We start from the raw sequence: 17,827 nt of genomic DNA on the forward strand, positions 1-17,827 counted from the left end.
CTTGTTTTCATTGATGGTGACTGCTGATGGTAGCAGAATGCATTTTGAAGTGCAGAGAAACATCATATCTTCTCAGATCCAACCAAATGTCTCAAAATTCAATGGATAGCACTTTCCCTTCTAGCAGGACAATGAGCCCAAACATACGAAAGCTACAAAGGAGTTTTTCTGGGCCAAAAAGTGGAAGCCAAGTCAATCTTCCATCCTGAATCCAATTGAACAGATCTGGCTTTAGACTAGACTGAAGCCAGACAACCCCTGAAAATCTGGAACAGAAGATGGCTGGCATCACCAGGGAAGATACCTAGTGTCTGATGATTTCTTTGGGCTGCAGACTACAGGCTGTCATCAAATGCAAAGGATTTGCAACTAAATACTGAATATGACAACTTTATTTATGATTATGCTTATTTGTCCAATTGCTTTTGGTCTCCTGTAATGGGGGACTATGTATACTACGTATTAAAGAGCTATAATTCATACAATGATGGTCTAATATGGATGTACACTACATACCCTCAAATGAAAGCTGATAGCCTGCACTTTAAGCTCATATTGTTTTATTTCAAATCCAGTGTGTTGGAGTATAAACACACTAAAACAACAAAAATGTGGCTCTGTCCAACTCCAAATACTTACAGACTGCACTGTATATATAACCTATATCCATAAACACATAACCTGATGATATGACATTCTGTTTGGAGTGGATATTGCCCCATTGTACATAGCTGATTCTTTGTCATATTTAATGCAAAACATTATTTCCTAATTTCCTGTTCCTGCAAATCACACAGCTATACTATTTACAATGAATTTCACTTCCACATTCTGTTCATTAGCCCATTGCAAAGCAGAGGGATTCCGTAACATTTGTTGTACATTGCGTACTGTTTAAAAAACGTATTCAACCCCATGTCCTTGGTGATTTCCCAAACATCTTGAGCCCATGCTGATATGGACATATCAAAGAACTGTTCACCAGGAAAAGCCACTATTTTCAGCCAGAGCAACCCACTCTATGATAAGGACATGAGCCTTACCAGGGCTGATCACTCTGCTTTTAACTGCAGTGATAAGGGTAGGTTTCAATGGTACAAATATTATTAATATTCTGAATTTTGAACATGTTGTGGTTACTATCAGCATTATTGAGATTAATTTCAGAAGACAGACTGGTTGTATTAGTAGTATTGGTTGTAGTAGTATCAGTAGGAATTGACATAATGGTAGAAGTCAACATTATTGCACAATTAATTCAAGCTGATCTCAAGCTATGAATACTTTTTCAATACATTTTCAATTATTAATGGAAAATCTGTGGTTACTATATATATGATATACTCTTTTAATATATTCCTTGGGATATTAGCAGCAAGAGTATATTGGTGCAAATGCTTGCTTTCTGAAATTTGCAGTGTATTACAATTAATTTTATGAAACCAATAGAGTTTTACAGTATTGTATATTGCCCTGAAATCTGAGTTGTGAATTGATTATTTCTTTGTCACACAAAACTTGGAGTTCACTGCTGGATTCCGTCTATGACAGAATCATACGTAAGGAACAAAAAAGGGAAATGCACTTTAATCCACTACACAGGTGCATGGAAAATGCATTTGAATGACAGTTAAGAACAAGGCACATTGTGCTAAGATTGAATTCTGGCCATTTTAAGACTGAATGGTGTGCACTGGTGTGCTTCAGATTCAAAGACTGAACACAAGAAGGGTGGAAAAGGATGTATCAGTGCATTGGTCCTATATCTCCTGCTGCTGACCGGACTCAATGCTTTCCTCATTTATGAAGGTGAATCTCCACATCTGCTGAAGTGGCAGAAGTTCTTCTGAATTTATTATGCAACATTATCAGTTGCATGCTAGTCATTATCTTTGCTGTACAAACAAACAGCATCATTGGTGTTTCTATCCTGTTTGGCTGTAGTATAAAAAAAAACACGTCAGTGACTCAAAAAGTTATTGCAGTATCAACCTGCAACGTATGTGTTCTTGTAAAATATAAACAATTAATGTATTTTTTCATGGTTTAAATATTCATTAGATTGTAACAGCCCTCTCCAACACAATCAGACTATCAATAAATCAATTATATGCCAATACAAAATTACAATACACAGTTCTGCTACGTTTGAGTATTTATATTATATTTCCTTTATGCAATAAAAATAACAATCAGATTTGAGTGAATTATAATAAGCATGAATAATAGAATGGTAGTGAATTGAACAGAACAACACAACCGATATGCTGATAACAATTGTTAATGAAACTCTCTTCCCCCCAGTGATTATACTGCAGAAAGAATTCCAGTCTATCGTTGCACCCCTGATAGTTAAGAAGCTTGGGGACTCCTCAAACAACGTCTCACTGGGGGTAGGGCCACCCCTCACAAGGGAGGAGCTCCGCCCCCTACTTATAAACGCCAGCCTGGAGACGGCATCATTAAGAGCTGGGCTGGAGGCCCTGCAGACCCAGGTAGCCAGTGTGTGTGGAGTGGGCGGGGACCTGGGTGTGCTTAAGACAGATCTGGACCTGATCAACAGCAGCACCCTGCTGCTACAGAGGAAGCTGGACAGTCTCCGACTCAAGCCAGGTGAGATGGGTCAGAACCAATCACTTACTCAGGCTTCGCCTGTCACAAAATTGCTATGTGTCTCAGACCTGAAGCTTCCCTTTGTTTAAAAAATCTTATGTATATACATTTTTAGCGTACTGGTCTAAATAATGGTAAATGCATCTGTTTTTATACACTACCTTCAACTTAACTACAATGGCTACACACAATAATGAGTTTAAATTATTTTTTAAACTTTGTCAGGGTGCTTCCATGCCCCTTCAATAGATTACAGGCACTAATATTGATACTGTGAACAAACAGAATAAAGACAGGTAAATATGGCTGTTACCATTGGTAAAGGTGAAATATTAAAAATATATTTCAGTCAGGTCTCACATATGTATATTAAATACTTTAATGAACATGTTAGTACATTTTTTTGGTTTGGCTCTAAATTGACCTACTTCAGTAAATACCCTATTTAATAGGCACCCCTATACATCTCAACCACTAAACAGGAGGAATACCAGAAACCCCCCTCAGTTCCTAGTAGCTATTCCAAACACTAGGTGGTGCTGGGGTGGTGGAGGGTGAGCACAATTCTGTGTAGTAGCAAGTGAGCATGCAAAAGCAGGGCAGGAAATCAGCAGCACTGGAGAGGTTGACTGTTGGTTTAAAAAAGGCATTTCATTGATGATGTGTGCATGTCATTGGATGGATATGAGAAAATGTGTTGTGTGAATTTGATTGGTTGATTATGGAAATGCGTGAGAATGTGACTGCTTGGGCCAACCATTGGTCAGCTGCAGCAAGAGTTTTCTGATTGAACTTTCTCTGCGCATTCCATACGCATTGCTCATCAACAGAATGAATGAAGAAAGCTCTAAACAGATGTTCTTTTTCAGCTTTCATTCTTTTTTATATACAATCCATTTATACAACTGGAGATTTACTGAATAAATTGAGGGTAAATAACTTGCTCAAAGGTACAGCAGTATTAACTATGTATCAAGCCTGCAACCTTAGAGCTGCAAGCCTTATTTCTTAACCACTATGCTGCAGTGCCACGCACCACTCATTGCAATTTAACATTTAAAAAAACTATTATTATTATTATTATTATTATTATTATTATTATTATTATGTGTGTTACAGCATACTAACTGTAGGAGTCTGAATGTGTGTGAACATCACAGGTCCTCCTGGTTTACCTGGACCCAGAGGGCTAAAAGGAGCACAAGGAGACTTAGGTGAGTGTGTTTCCAGACATACTCTTTGTCTTATATAGTAGTAAAAACTCGTAACCACAAAATCTGAACCAGTGTGTTCATTAACACTATTGATCAAGTGAAAATGTCTGGACTACAAAGACAAGACATGCTATTTTATAGTAGTGGGGAATTCCCTATTTGAATAAAATGACAGCTTTTAATTTTCATTTTTTACTGTGGTCAAAGTTCTTTTTGTCAGAGGTTTATCCTCTGCTCAACATCTGAGACACCTGTAATAGTATCATTCTGCCTTGTAAAGCATTTTGTTGAACAGAGGGGAACTTCCTTCCTGCACCGTGGTAACATGAAGCCAATGATTTGAGCCTGTCTGTGACTCTCTGTGCAAACCTGGGTATGAGGTGTTTTTAATATATTGTGTAATCAAGGTGCCGCTGGTCCAAGGGGTGAAAAAGGTTCCCAAGGCAACCGGGGCCCCCAGGGAGATCCAGGTTCAAATGGAGAAAAGGGAGACCGTGGTGAGTGCACATCTGTCCTCGGCTGAAAAGTCTGAAAACAGGATCCCCAAATCATGCTCCTCATGCACGGGTTTGAGCTCTTTCCACTTCGTCCCAATTTTGCCACTATACTGTGGAGAACAAAGCTGCGCAAGCTAGCCTTTTCTGTCCCCTTCGCCAGACCCATAGGTGGTACCAGCACAGGAAGAGAGCTCTACTTTTGTGCGAACACTTCCTGTTATCTGCTGCGAAGATTGGGTCAGTGCACACTGAGAGATCCTGTCATGTCCGTGTCCCAGTGGGGACTTCTCTCACGTCAGAGCACATAGTATGGGAAATAAATGACCCCTTCACCACCCCGCACCCAATGCACTGATATTTATGACATGAGGTCTTTATCAAGGACAGCATTACAGCATGAACAAATTACACAACAAATCCAGTGCAATTATTCCTGAAGCCTGAATTTCAAAAAGTCCACAGTTCAAAAAAAAAACAGAAGTTCAATATCTGCAAATACCTGAAAATACATAAGTATAAAAAAAACTTTAAAATAGACCTTGAAATATAAAATATCAAAATGCCATGGTTTCATAGAGCTTGATGTTGATGATGGCTTTACAAGTCTCATAGCTGAACGATGAGCCAGTCAGATAAGACAGGTGACAAATTAAAGTAAAAACCTCAATAAATGAGTGAAGAAACATAATGAAGGCAGATACTTCCATACAGCATGATACAATTCAGCAAGCATTATGCATGTATAAAAATGCTGAGCAGGCCCAGTTGACCTCGGTTTTGGATCAAGATGGCAAGAGGAAAAGATATAAGTGACTTGGAAAGAGGGTTAATTATTGGGGCACAGATTTGTTATATTTTCTATGAAGTGTGTGTGCGTGTGTGTGTGTGCAGACGTATATATAATGTCATGTCTAGGAACCGACAGAATTCAAAGTCCAATCACCAATGTGTAGAAAACAATTTCACGAGGGAAAAGACACAACATTTTGGGGGCTCGTACCTCCACAATAACTGTGTACGTGTCTGTGTGTCCATGCACATAATTACACATCACTGACTGTGCAGGTCATGGGCTGTGTCTGTACAGGTGAAATAGGTGAGACTGGACCGAGTGGTCCTGCAGGAGAGAGAGGACCACCAGGAGTGGATGGCCCGCCCGGACGCCCAGGACCTGCTGGGCAACCAGGCCAGACAGGTGTGGAGCGTCACAGGACTGGCTTCAGCTCCAGCTGCTGTTTTTTTAACTCTCAGACGCTCACTGCAGGAGGCACATGCTGCATCACATCACCAGCTGCAAGCCTCTTACTAAGCCCCCTAGTGGTGTGTTTGCTGTATTTCAGCTCCACTAAATAGTCACAGTTAACTTTGTTATGATGGCATGAATTTACTGTGCTAGCTCATCAAATAACAATATCATGTATCCACAATGCCTTCACAAAACAGTTTCCATTTTAAATTGATACCTAGCATTTTCTGCATATGGTAAATATCAGAGGCTTTGGAACATCGGTGTGTTGCAGTGTGTGCCAGAATACTGTTCTGTTGATCATTCATTGACCTCGCCTACTTTCTCAGGTCTGAAGAGGTTCCTGATCTTATAGTGAAAATGAAAATGAGCCGGTCCTGTGTCAGTGCAGGAGTAGAGCTGGGGACCCCTGGTCCTGAGGCTTCAATAAAACAGGCCAGTGTGTGCATCCAGGAGACTGCATGTTTCAGCACCGCTGCATTGCACAGCTCAGCACTTTGTTTTGCACCTCCTAAGCAGGAACAGGCTACTTGTTAGCAGTTTTCAAGTATCATCGCGGGGCATTGTTGAAACACGCTCATTCTGTGATTTCCTGTGGCCGTCAGTGTAATTCTTTATGAGTTTTCTGCAAGTGTGATAGGAAATGAAACATCTTATCAGCTTCCAGTTACACTCCTTCTGTATTTAATGTCAGATATACACCATATTACATTTTATTATGTATATTATTTTATTCATTTGCTTAGCAGACACCTTCATCCACAGCTTGCAGTTTTAGCATATTATTCATTTAAAGAGTTATGTCCTTGAAAATGTATCTTGTTCAAGGAAACCACAATAGTCCCAACCTAAAATTCAAACCTAATCCTCTGCATTTCAAGCCTAAAGTATTTAATCACTACACTACAATTTACTGCCAGTTATGTGAATGGATGTCTCATCTCCCTGGAATTTGCCATGTCCCTGGTGGAATGCACACACCTCTTTATTCAGTGTAAGTGTTTGTATACAGAGCGGGCCCCGGGGACACTGCCTGCCATCTGTCCCAGTTCTTTCCTTCCTAAGTGGCTCATTTCCGTCTGTTTGGTGTTGCTGCAGGTCAGAAGGGTGAACAAGGGCAGCAAGGACCGAAGGGAGAGACAGGTAGGCATGCGCCATCTTCCTAAATGTGACATTACTTCTCACTGCAAGTGGGGAGAATTTTTTCACCTTTAACATTTACATCAAGTCATCAACTGTCAGAGGTTGGACATCTTTTGCCCCCCCCCCCCGTCCCCCGTCCCCCATCCCTGTAGTAACAGACAGATTGTCCAACTCATCTGGAGGGGTGAGACGAGTTGAATGTCTCAGCATGATAAATCATTTATTGCGTCATAAGGCTGGGATTAGAGGTGGGACTCGGTTATAAAATATGCGGAAAATTGAATATTACCTTTTTCCATTTTCAGAGTCACCCTCACACCCCATTATTCAGGCAGATGAACCCTGCCCCCCCAAAGATGTCCTTGATTTATATTTAATGTGCCAAATGTGGGGGACACGCACAGAGTTACTATAGCTCTTGAGGTGGTCTTTAGAGTCTATGGGATGGATGTTAAAATCCAGGATGTTAAAATCCAACCTGAGGGATAACGTCTCCCACTTTCACAAAATGGATACTTACCATTAACATTCCCCATTTGTTACAAATGGAACACATTAAATGCTGTATAATACAAAAAAAGTTATCAAGTTGAAACTGATTTGTCAAACCACTTTAACATTGTTCAGGACAGGGCAGGGAATATGATTTTCTCATCTTAGTCTCTTATTGATATTATAGTCTGTTATTAATGACATATTTTATAGACAGTATATCTATATATCTATCTATCTATCTATTTATGTGTGTGTGTGTGTGTGTGTGTGTGTGTGTGTGTGTGTAATATGTTCTCTTTTTGGAAAATGATGCTAATTTGTTCACCTGAGAAAGGGTGGTGTTAATGTGTGAGATTATGGTATTTATGTCATATCCTGTGAGTGAGCTGTTAATACATTATATGTGTGTGGTGCATAGGCACTGCAGGTGCGAAGGGAGACCGGGGATTGCCAGGTGCTCTAGGACAGACGGGACCTCCTGGAGATAAGGGCCAGCCTGGGAACCATGGTGTGGCAGGTACGAGTTTTGGTGAAGATTGGAGGGACAATAGTCAGTTCACCTGTAGAGGTGTGCTTGGGATGGCTCACCTGTAGTGTGGGGAGGTGCTAGGGATGGCTCACCTGTAGTGTGGGGAGGTGCTAGGGATGGCTCACCTGTAGTGTGGGGGCATACTAAAACTGACTCACCTGCACATTTTCTCTCTCTGTCCCACAGGAACTCAAGGGCCACCTGGTCCTGCAGGAGTCAAGGGATCCAAAGGAGACTCTGGTACTGCTGCTGTGATTATTTATTACTATAACTAACTAACTAAGTATGAGCATGTGTGTATGTGTGAGAGTATATATGTTTGTGTGTGTGTGTGTGTTTGTGTGAGATACTGACAGTGTTGTGGTGCATGCAGGTACCTCTGGAATTCCAGGGCCACGAGGCCCCCCTGGGGCCACAGGGGCAAAGGGGGATATGGGGACAAAGGGAAATGTGGGCCCCGTCGGACAGAAAGGTGGGCAAAGAATGGTGCCTTCAAACTGGGCGAATGCACAGGGCACGCATTTCATATCAGAAAGCAACGGCCCATTGCCTGAAACACAGTAGTTTTTCTCTGCTTTTCTCTACAGGAACCCCAGGGGTACAGGGCTCACCGGGAAAGAAAGGAGACAGTGGGCTAACAGGTGCAGTAAAAACCCTGCAGACGCTCTTCCATCTTCTGTCCTTTTGGTTCGACCTGAATGAAAAAAGCTCATGGATGCTATAGACCCGTAATTCACTCATAACCTTTGGGTGGTCTGGAGTTAAGAGCTTGCCTTTGCTTAATTATTATCCTGATGCTTTTAAAAAAATAGTTTTGCAGGATTAGCAAACACAGAGGTTTATACAAAGCAAGAAGATAATCATATTATTTCAAACTCATAAAGAAAGAGCTGCAGACCTTATTAAAATTAGTCAGCTATTTTGTTCTTATTTGTTAAACAATGGAAGATAAATTCTCAGATTCATTGACATTTAATGACCACCAGGCACCTAGTTATAGCACAAAGCTCAATACATATAATATGAATTTAGGCTTTACAAAATAACCGGTCTATGAACAAATTCAGACACAGCTGTTGTGTCCTTCAGCAATAACATGAGAAGAGGTTTTGGATTTTATTATGTTCCTCTGTCCCACACCAATTGGCCCTATTTCTTAAATTTTCTCATTTTCTGTGTATCAATTGTGTTGCTTGTTTGTGACCATGCAGTGACCACTATCTGTCCTTTTCCAGGTTTACAAGGACCCAAGGGAAGCACTGGAGATAAGGGCAGTAAAGGAGAAACCGGTATGCTTTGCTAGGGACCACTCTGTACCTGTCCACTAGGGATTCAACCCTGCAACCCTCTTGTTTCCAAACCCATCACTGTTGCACCACTATTCAACTATTACTCCACACTGCTGCGTACATTTTGTTCTCTCTGTTTTGGCCACAAGCTCTCAGATGAACGGTAGTCTTGAGAAATCAGCTGCAGTAGAGATGGCTAAAATCAAATAATAGAGTCAGTACCAACTGTGGCTGGGAGTTGGCACATAATTGAGCACACTGTCACCCAAGGAGAGTTTCAGTTGGTAGGATTACATTTTGCCTCATCAATGTACCAATGAATCAGTGAATTTGTGGTCAGTCAGGTGCCTGTGATCTGTCTGAACCCGTGCAGCTGTACATATCAATATGACTACTACTACTACTTCCACTAATAATAATAATTCTGTTATATTATGTTTTTTTTAGGACCCACAGGAATTCCTGGAGCAAGGGGTGCAAAGGGTAACATCTTTATTTATTGACATCTCTATGACATCTTGACATTTCTGTGACATTGCACTATGCATTGCAATACACTGCTATACCCTGCTATACACTTTGCAGGACTACAGACTGTATTATCAGCCATGAAGAACAAATGTAGGATAACTCTCAAAAAATTCTGTTGAAAGTTTTCTTGATCAATCCTGTTTTGAATTAAGTCTATCTGAGTTAAGTGTGGCATCAATTTTGCACCCTAACCCTCTCCACACATTAGCTGCAGTAAAGTATTTATTTGCCCCCTTAAACCAAGAGACGTGCATTTGGTCAGACTGACTGAGGAAATGCATACTGTGGTATATCCACGAACAATTTTTACCTCAAACAAAGGAGCAAACAAAGCTGATTCAGTTCTAGTCTAATCCAGTCAGAGTAGACCTACAAAATCCTGAAGTTTGTCTTTATATCTGTGTGGTTATTGTGTGTGTATTGTATTTGTTTTGTGTGTGTGTGTGTGTGTGTGTGTGTGTGTTTGTATGTTTGTGTGCATGTGCATGTGTGTGTGTGTGTGTGTGTGTGGGAGTGATTATCATGTGCGTTTGTGTGTGTGTGTGTGTTTGTATGTTTGTGTGCATGTGCATGTGTGTGTGTGTGTGTGTGTGTGGGAGTGATTATCATGTGCGTTTGTGTGTGCGTGTGTGGGAGTGGTTATCATGGGCGTTTGTGTGTGTTGTGTGTGTGTGTGTGTAGGTGTGCGTGTGCGTGTGTGTGGGAGTGGTTATCATGTGTTTGTGCATGTGTGTGTATGCATATGCATGGTGTGTGTGTGTGTGTGTAGGTGTGGGAGTGGTTATCGTGTGTGTGTGTGTGTGTGTGTGTGTGTATTTTGATCCACAACCAGTGTCTCTCATTCCAGGGGACACAGGACCCAGAGGTGCACAGGGAAGCCCAGGACCCCCGGGGTTAAAGGGGAGCAAAGGAGAGAAGGGAGATGCAGCCAGGAATACTCGGGACGGTGAGTGTCAGCCAGCTCAGACAGATCCCAAACGCATTCGGTCCTGTGGGTCATCGCCCGCCGCACGGACACACTCAGTCGCACATGTGCATACTTCAGCGAGATCAGACCAAGCGCACTCACCCCTCCACTGCTCTGTGCTTTCAAACAGAAATAAAATGTCTGCCCTGCAGTGTCATTTGTATTGCACTGATTTCACTCATTGTTTCTCCTAGCGATATATATTAAAGCTGTAATGCTACATAATTTCCAAAGCTGACTGATTTCCGACAGTTCAGGGTGAAAAGGGTATATTTAAAAGAATTAAAATGATAAAGTAACTGTACGTTAAATCTTAGAATTATAATGTAAAAGGAGGCGAATAGTCCTTTCACTGCCTAACTGAAACCCCTTTCTTCTCTGCCTTGACCTTCCTGGCTCAGTTTCAGAGCCGGCGGACGTGAGGATCGCCGGGGGCGGTTCTTACGGGCGAGTGGAGGTCCTGTACAAGGGAGAGTGGGGCACAATCTGCATGGACAACTTTGACGTGGGTGACGCAACGGTAATCTGCAAGATTCTGGGCTACCATCGGGCCTCCAGAGTCTTTGTCGCCCCGCCAGGTAAGTCTACTGGCCCATTAGCCCAGTCTACTAAGTCTACTGACCCACCAGCCAGCCTGTAGAGCAATGGTAGTGATCGCAGTTGTGAGCCTGGAGCAGCCTACTAAAAGCTGTTTGAGTCATAAACACAGGACCAAACCACAAATGAACTATAGTGAACTTACACGCTTATTAGGCTCAGTATCATTACAGTTTCGGTTTTGTTTTTTCACGGCTGACCTTTTTTTTACCCCGGGTCTAGCTTATTTGTGCCAAATACACTATCACTTATAGTGAAAAGAGCGAATATCCCTTTTATATTTTCTTTCTTAAAAGCATCATTTAAATCCTGAGGTATAAAAAATGGCAAATGCTAATTGTCAGCACTTTTGCCCTACTGCTTTTTGCCATTGAAAACTCACTTTTAACTCACGTGCATTGATTCAGTAATATTCAGAAGCAAGTCCCAATACAATATATTGACACTTGAAACAGTGCACTTTTGGGGGTAATATGTGGGTCGTATAATTACACAAAAAAAGAATGATTATTCCAGGGGTGCACGATGAGGGCTATTCATGCCAGCTCATTTTTTAAAAACGATTTGGAGGCAGTTAAATCGTTTACTTGATCTGATTTATTTTTAATTAAACCATGAACTACTGCTGTAGACTGCACTTCCATTCTAGTATCATAAACTTCAATACAGTTCAGAAAATTAGGCCAGGAATATTGATTGAAATTAAATCCAACACATTCTGTATATGGATCCTCCAAGTATCAAGCTCTGCACCCATGGGTTACCCACATCATGATGCTACAAACTAACTATGTCAAGTGAGTGGGAGCGCTGGTGTCAATTCATATCGTCTAGCAAACGACAAATAGTCAGTTCCACTGCCACTGCTTGTACAGTAATAATGCCTATACTGTCAATTTCAGGAACGGGAAGCATCTGGCTGGATGAGCTGCATTGTTTGGGTACAGAGAGCAGTATCTTTCACTGCCTGCATGCCGGGATTGGGGTTCACAACTGCAACCACAGTGAAGACGCTGGCGTGGAATGCATTTAGCTAAATATACATTAATCAAGCATAACTTATGCAAATGTTTTGCACAGTGAAGAATGGGCCATGGCTAGTGATTCACATGAAAGTGAAGGAGGGAGACAGCACCCCAGTATTTAAAGATTTGTGTTATGGCCGGCTCGAAGGGCCGCAACAAACAAAGTCCAAATGTATCAAAAACAATCCAGAAACTGATCTAAAAACAAACCCAGACATTTATTAATCTAAATTACAAACTAAGCCACAAACTAAATCAAATGAAAACACACATTTGAAAGTTCACAAAATAAAAGAGTCTTCACAAAAACCTACCAAACACAAACCACACAAAAGAAACCCCAAAGAAGATCTCCCCAGCCTCATACTGCAGGGCTTATATTGGGCCACAGGCAGGTGGAGGCAATCAAGCAATTAAGTAATTAGGTATTACCTCCACCTGCACTACCCAGGCAAGCAGAGGCTGGGGACGTAACAATTTGCCTTTATTTTTCAGTCAAAACATGACCTTGCTCATATGCCCATGGTAGTTTGCATAGCTCACATTTAGCTTGCGACACTTTATACATTCATACAGCTGCATATTTCAGTTTAGCAGTACAGGTGAAGTACTTTGCTCACCTGCCTCATCTGGGATTCATAGCCTGAACCTAGTGATTATAAGCCCTGAAGCATAATACCATAGTTTTTCCTTACAAAATGTGCTCCAGTATTGATCAATATTTTGGGTATAGTCAGCGTGTAATAAAATTATGGTGTTAATCCTTTGATGGCTTTAACGAACGGCTTCTTACTGTCTCATGGTCACAGTAATGACTCGCAGTTACAGTAAGTGATTTTGTTACATTTCCTTTAATTTTATCTGCCCAACTTTATCTTTTAATTATTAACTCCGCCTCTTGCACCACAGCCAGTAATCCTCCAACACCAGTCCAGTGAACACAGTGCTTCTGGAGAGAGCTAGTGTCGACCAAGGAGGAGATGAGCAGTCACCTGTGGATCAGTGTTGGCTTATGACACACCAAGGCTTGGGCCTGTGACTGTTGATCCGAATGTGATCAGCTTTAGAACAGTGTATGAATATTCAGAGTGTATGAAGAGGCACACCCAAGGACAGAAAATCTATTGCCACTGGTATTGTCCTTCGTTTTCATGAATATTTATGATATGCATGAATTTGGAACATTTCAGCTACAGTAGATAAGCAGAACTTTCAATGTTAAGGAATATGAGTTGGCTATTCGCTAGTTCGTAAAAGTTGTGTTACAGTGTCGCAAACCCTTTTTACTTTCCATTACAGTTTTGTGGAAAATACTAAACGGAAATCAGAAAATGTTCCAAGTAAGCAATCTCACACCTCTTTTTATCCACGTCAGCACATATGACAGGAAAGTGTGGACTAAAGCTAAATATATTTTGATCCCTGAACAGGGAGATGGGTCCATTTTACAGTGGTGTTGATACTACATGCTGATTAGTATTTAAGTATTTATGTCTAGTGGCAGTCTGGTCTTAAAGTGCTCCACCTAGGGCAGGGGTGGGCAATTCTGGTCCTGGAGGACAGGTGTGTATGCAGATTTTTGTTTCCAGTTACCCAGGGTAAATGAGCCAATTGGCTGTACACACAAATGCTAATTCACTTGTAGATTAGATCACAGTAAAATATTTCATACAGGGGCAAAAGAACACCTCTTTTATGCGCTTGTCGGGCAATGTAGCTAAAACATCAGATGCCGTAAATGTTAGGGCTAATTAAGTAAGGCCAGATGCTGGCATGAAAACCAGAAACAGATACAGCCCTCATTGCCCACCTTTGTTTTATACCAAGCAAACAATGAGTCATTAGCCCTAAATGGTCAAATTCTGAATACTCTAACCGTCTTACTTCACTTTAACATGCGTGAGTTATTGCTAATTGATTTATTTAATTATTTGTTTACCATATCTTAACAAATTGCTTATTTGCTTACCATATCTCCATGCAGTGCTGGAAGTAACTTGCCAATGATAGTTTTGACTGAGTGATTGGCACCATGGTTTGCGCCTGGTTGGTTAAGCAGAATGAATGACAGTCAACGTTTTGTGCTCAAGTGTGTTTTCTGTTCATGCAAATTCAGCTCAGTGTTCTCTACAATACAACATAGGAAAGTATGATGGAAAATGGATCATGCCAGTTATTGTGCTCTGCTAAAATTGGGAGCTATGTACCAAAAGGGCTGTAATTCCTACACAGATCGCCCGATATGGATGTAAATTTTCTCAGATTAAAGCTGACAGTCGAGTTTAACCTCATATTCATTGTTTTATTTCAAGTCTAACATTCCAAAATACAGAGCCAAAACAAGAAGAATTCTGTCACTATCCCAGTACTTTTGCAAATGACTATATGGTTGTCCTTACACCTTTCATTTTGCATGATTCACACATTAGCCACATGATAGGCCCTAATTGGCCCCAATTGAATATAAATACAGAAAAACTGACACATTCACTAAAAAGAAAAAGAACCTGATAACTTTGCAGTTCTAGTGTTTGCACCTCCTCTATAACTATATATATATATATATAACAGACAAATTCCAGAGCCAAATGAAAGTTTATTGTGAGCATGGTCAAAGTTATGTGCATGACGTGGTTTTCTGATACATTTTACAGCATGGTTGTAATTCAGTTACATTGCTTTAAGGAGGCAACATTAATTCATTTCAAAATCTGAGCAATTTCCTTTCTTATAAACCTATGACCATTTGATGTTAAACATTCACTTAAATTTACGCGCACTATAACTGTTAAATCTCTTAGCTTGAAGGATTTGAGAAATTTCATAATTACCATAGTAATGTAACAGGGTAGCAATGATGAAATAGAAGGCTATAATTTTATTTAGTAAAGTGTTATAGCATAACTCCACAGCTTGACTGCAAGTGATGTCTGCCTTGCATGATTCACTCATATTGTCAGTTGCTATATGTGTTGCCTGAATATAGCATAGCTTTTTGCCAATTGATTCACAGCCCAATCTTCTTTTGGAGGGGTTGGGCAGGAGGGTGGTGGTGCTAGAGAGAGAGAGAGAAAGAGGGAGGGAGGGAGAGAGAGAGAGAGAAAGAGGGAGGGAGGGAGGGAGGGAGAGAGAGAGAGAGAGAGAGAGAGAGAGAGAGCAAACTAGCCTCTAAATCCTACCATCTTCTATTACTTTTTCGAAGTCGCGCTCTTCATTTGGAATGGCTCTGACCTCCCCAGATCCGGGCCCAGCCATCTATATGCCGAGGGAGTAGCGCCTCGATATCTACATACAAAGCGGCAATTATCATTCTGCGATCCCCTCCTTCTCTCCTGAGTCCCGGCTCTCGGGGCAGCCTGGAAATAAAACATGAAGGTCCTTTCTTCTTCATCTCTTACTCAGTCAAACCTGGGGTCAGCGCTGGCTGCACCTTGCCCTGGACCGCCATTTATAATTGAAGAGGAATGCAAATAAATAATTAAGCGAGCGAGCGAAGGAATCTCTCCGTGACAGAATGAGTAATAAGGGCATATATTTCCGTTCTTATTAGCTCCCGGTGAAATCTCAGTGCGGTTTACCCGTTCGCTCCCCGGTGTGGCCATTTTAACAGAAATTTATTTTATCCCGTTGCCAATCGCTGCATCATTATGGCTGGATTGAGATGAAACGTGTCAACCCCGTATTGCGACGAGATTTTATAAACACATTGGAATTTCCCTAAAATAAAAGGCCTTTACAAAGGTGAAAGGCTGTGTATGTCGAAAAAATATATATATTTTGTTTATACAAATGTACATTATTTCTATATAATTAGTAATCACTTTTTATTATACACACACCTAAGATAGTATCTATATATGAGAGTATACTTGCTTCATACCTCAGTTGTCTGTTAATTCGAAATACACATAGTTATCGCCTCTGCTGTAGTGATGTGATACACCTTGTCCCCCACGTCCCTCATCCCTCTACTGAATTGGGTTTCAGATATTTTGTACCTTACTGCTCGAACAATCTGCGGAAATCTGCCGTTTGATCTCAATGGGATTTCCTGGTTCAATAAAAGGTTAAATAAATATACATATGTAGTGACAAACTAATAATTATACTGTATGTGATAAATGCAGAATATATTTAAAAATGTGACCAACATTGGTGGTCACTTTCAGTTGATAATGACTTCACAACTGAACTAAATCCAGCATAAAAGCAGAACAGGGAGGAAAATAGTATTTAATTCCAGTTCTTTAGTGTTTGAAGTCCACATAAGGGAAATGCTTGTAAATTCACAATCAATGTCCATCCACTCTGAAAATGTATGTCACACGTTGCCAATACAGCATGTGGCTCAGACAAGCACTCGCTCTCCCGACTCATTGCATATGCAATTGTCTTGTTTGTTGTTAACATGTTGTGGCAGAAATTGACCTTGGTTGTTGGCGGCCAGTTTTGTGACTGCTGCAGAATTTCTGAGCAGTCTGTGGAGCCATTATTCTGTGCATTTGTAGAACCCGGGGCCTGAGGCGGTCCAGTTGTAGGCTATGCATTTTTCACAGCCAGGTGTTTGATCCCTGTACCTCCACTACTCCCTCTGAGCACTCCCAAACACACGGTCGCATTCATGGGCTTTGGTGTAATTGTACTCTATATAGCCTCAACAACATCTGAGCATGCTCACAAACTCTTTTTATTGAACAGGGGTAGCCAATGCAAGACAAAATGCTTTAATTGCACACTGACATTTGAGTGTTCACTGATTCATTGTTGATACCCATTTTGGCTGGAAAGTGGTACAAAAATGCAATAACGAGGTACTTTATGAATGTCTGAAATGTGGTTTATTCTATACAGCAATAGAAAATCGTAGAAAACCAATCTACACTTGTTGATCATGCAGCTGCTACCTCAGAACTTTGAAAAACGACCAATTTTATCTTTTGTCTTTGTTTTCTGAAGTCAATCAACCTGAATTTAACAGTGTCCCTTGCAGTAAAATTACCACACATTGTATGGTAGTATTTCATAGAATTATTGAAATTATGGTCAAATAAACCATCAAGTAAAACAGAACTACAAATGTTATAACATAGACAACTTATTGAAAGATGGACACATGCATTTTTTTACAATAATAGTAAATAAATGTTATGTAAGAGGAAAATCATGAAAAATACTTGAAAGTGATCATAAATCTGTAATGAAATAATAAATTCCCTGTTTCATTTTGAAATGCAGTGTTGTGGCGTGGCATTCGCTCATGGGATAGGGGTGACTGCTGCCCTTCCTCCAGTGCTGCTTCCTGATTCAGGATCTCACCTCAGACCAGCGCCTGACACTCTGCGTGTCCCTCGGCCCGTCCCGTCTCTAATATCAAGCAGAAGGCCAGCGGCCCACGGAGGAGCGCTAGGGGCGGCGGTCCGGGGCCAGCTGGCCCTCATTCGTCTTCGCCCGAGGAGCGTCCTGGAGCCGTCCGGACCGCGGATCATCGATCATTCCCGGACGCGGCCGTGGAGGCGGCCGCCAGGGTCAGAGGGCCCCGCGAGCTGGGCACTGCCCTGCCGGGGCCGCTCAGAATGAAACGAGCAGCTGTGCCACGAGTGCCCTGTCATGTCTGGCATCGGTGGGCTGGGCCTCTACGAGACACCTGAGCTGTCTCTCTCGCCTTCCATTTTGTACCCAAA

General features: G+C 41.3%; 1 protein-coding gene across 1 annotated transcript; it reads left to right on the top strand.

The window, feature by feature from the left end:
• Positions 1-865: 865 nt before the first annotated feature.
• On the top strand, positions 866-12,435 carry marco (macrophage receptor with collagenous structure). Its single transcript, XM_035394107.1, has 16 exons — positions 866-1,081; positions 1,708-1,809; positions 2,305-2,613; positions 3,774-3,827; positions 4,235-4,324; positions 5,412-5,519; positions 6,669-6,713; positions 7,627-7,725; positions 7,924-7,977; positions 8,111-8,209; positions 8,325-8,378; positions 8,973-9,026; positions 9,474-9,509; positions 10,405-10,503; positions 10,926-11,102; positions 12,024-12,435. The coding sequence occupies exons 1-16, from the start codon at positions 958-960 to the stop codon at positions 12,152-12,154; spliced, it is 1,635 nt and encodes a 544-aa protein (XP_035249998.1). The 5' UTR covers positions 866-957; the 3' UTR covers positions 12,155-12,435.
• The last annotated feature ends 5,392 nt before the right edge of the window (positions 12,436-17,827 follow it).

This window comes from Anguilla anguilla, chromosome 15, assembly GCF_013347855.1.
Source record: "Anguilla anguilla isolate fAngAng1 chromosome 15, fAngAng1.pri, whole genome shotgun sequence".
In the NCBI taxonomy this organism is placed as follows: domain Eukaryota; kingdom Metazoa; phylum Chordata; class Actinopteri; order Anguilliformes; family Anguillidae; genus Anguilla; species Anguilla anguilla.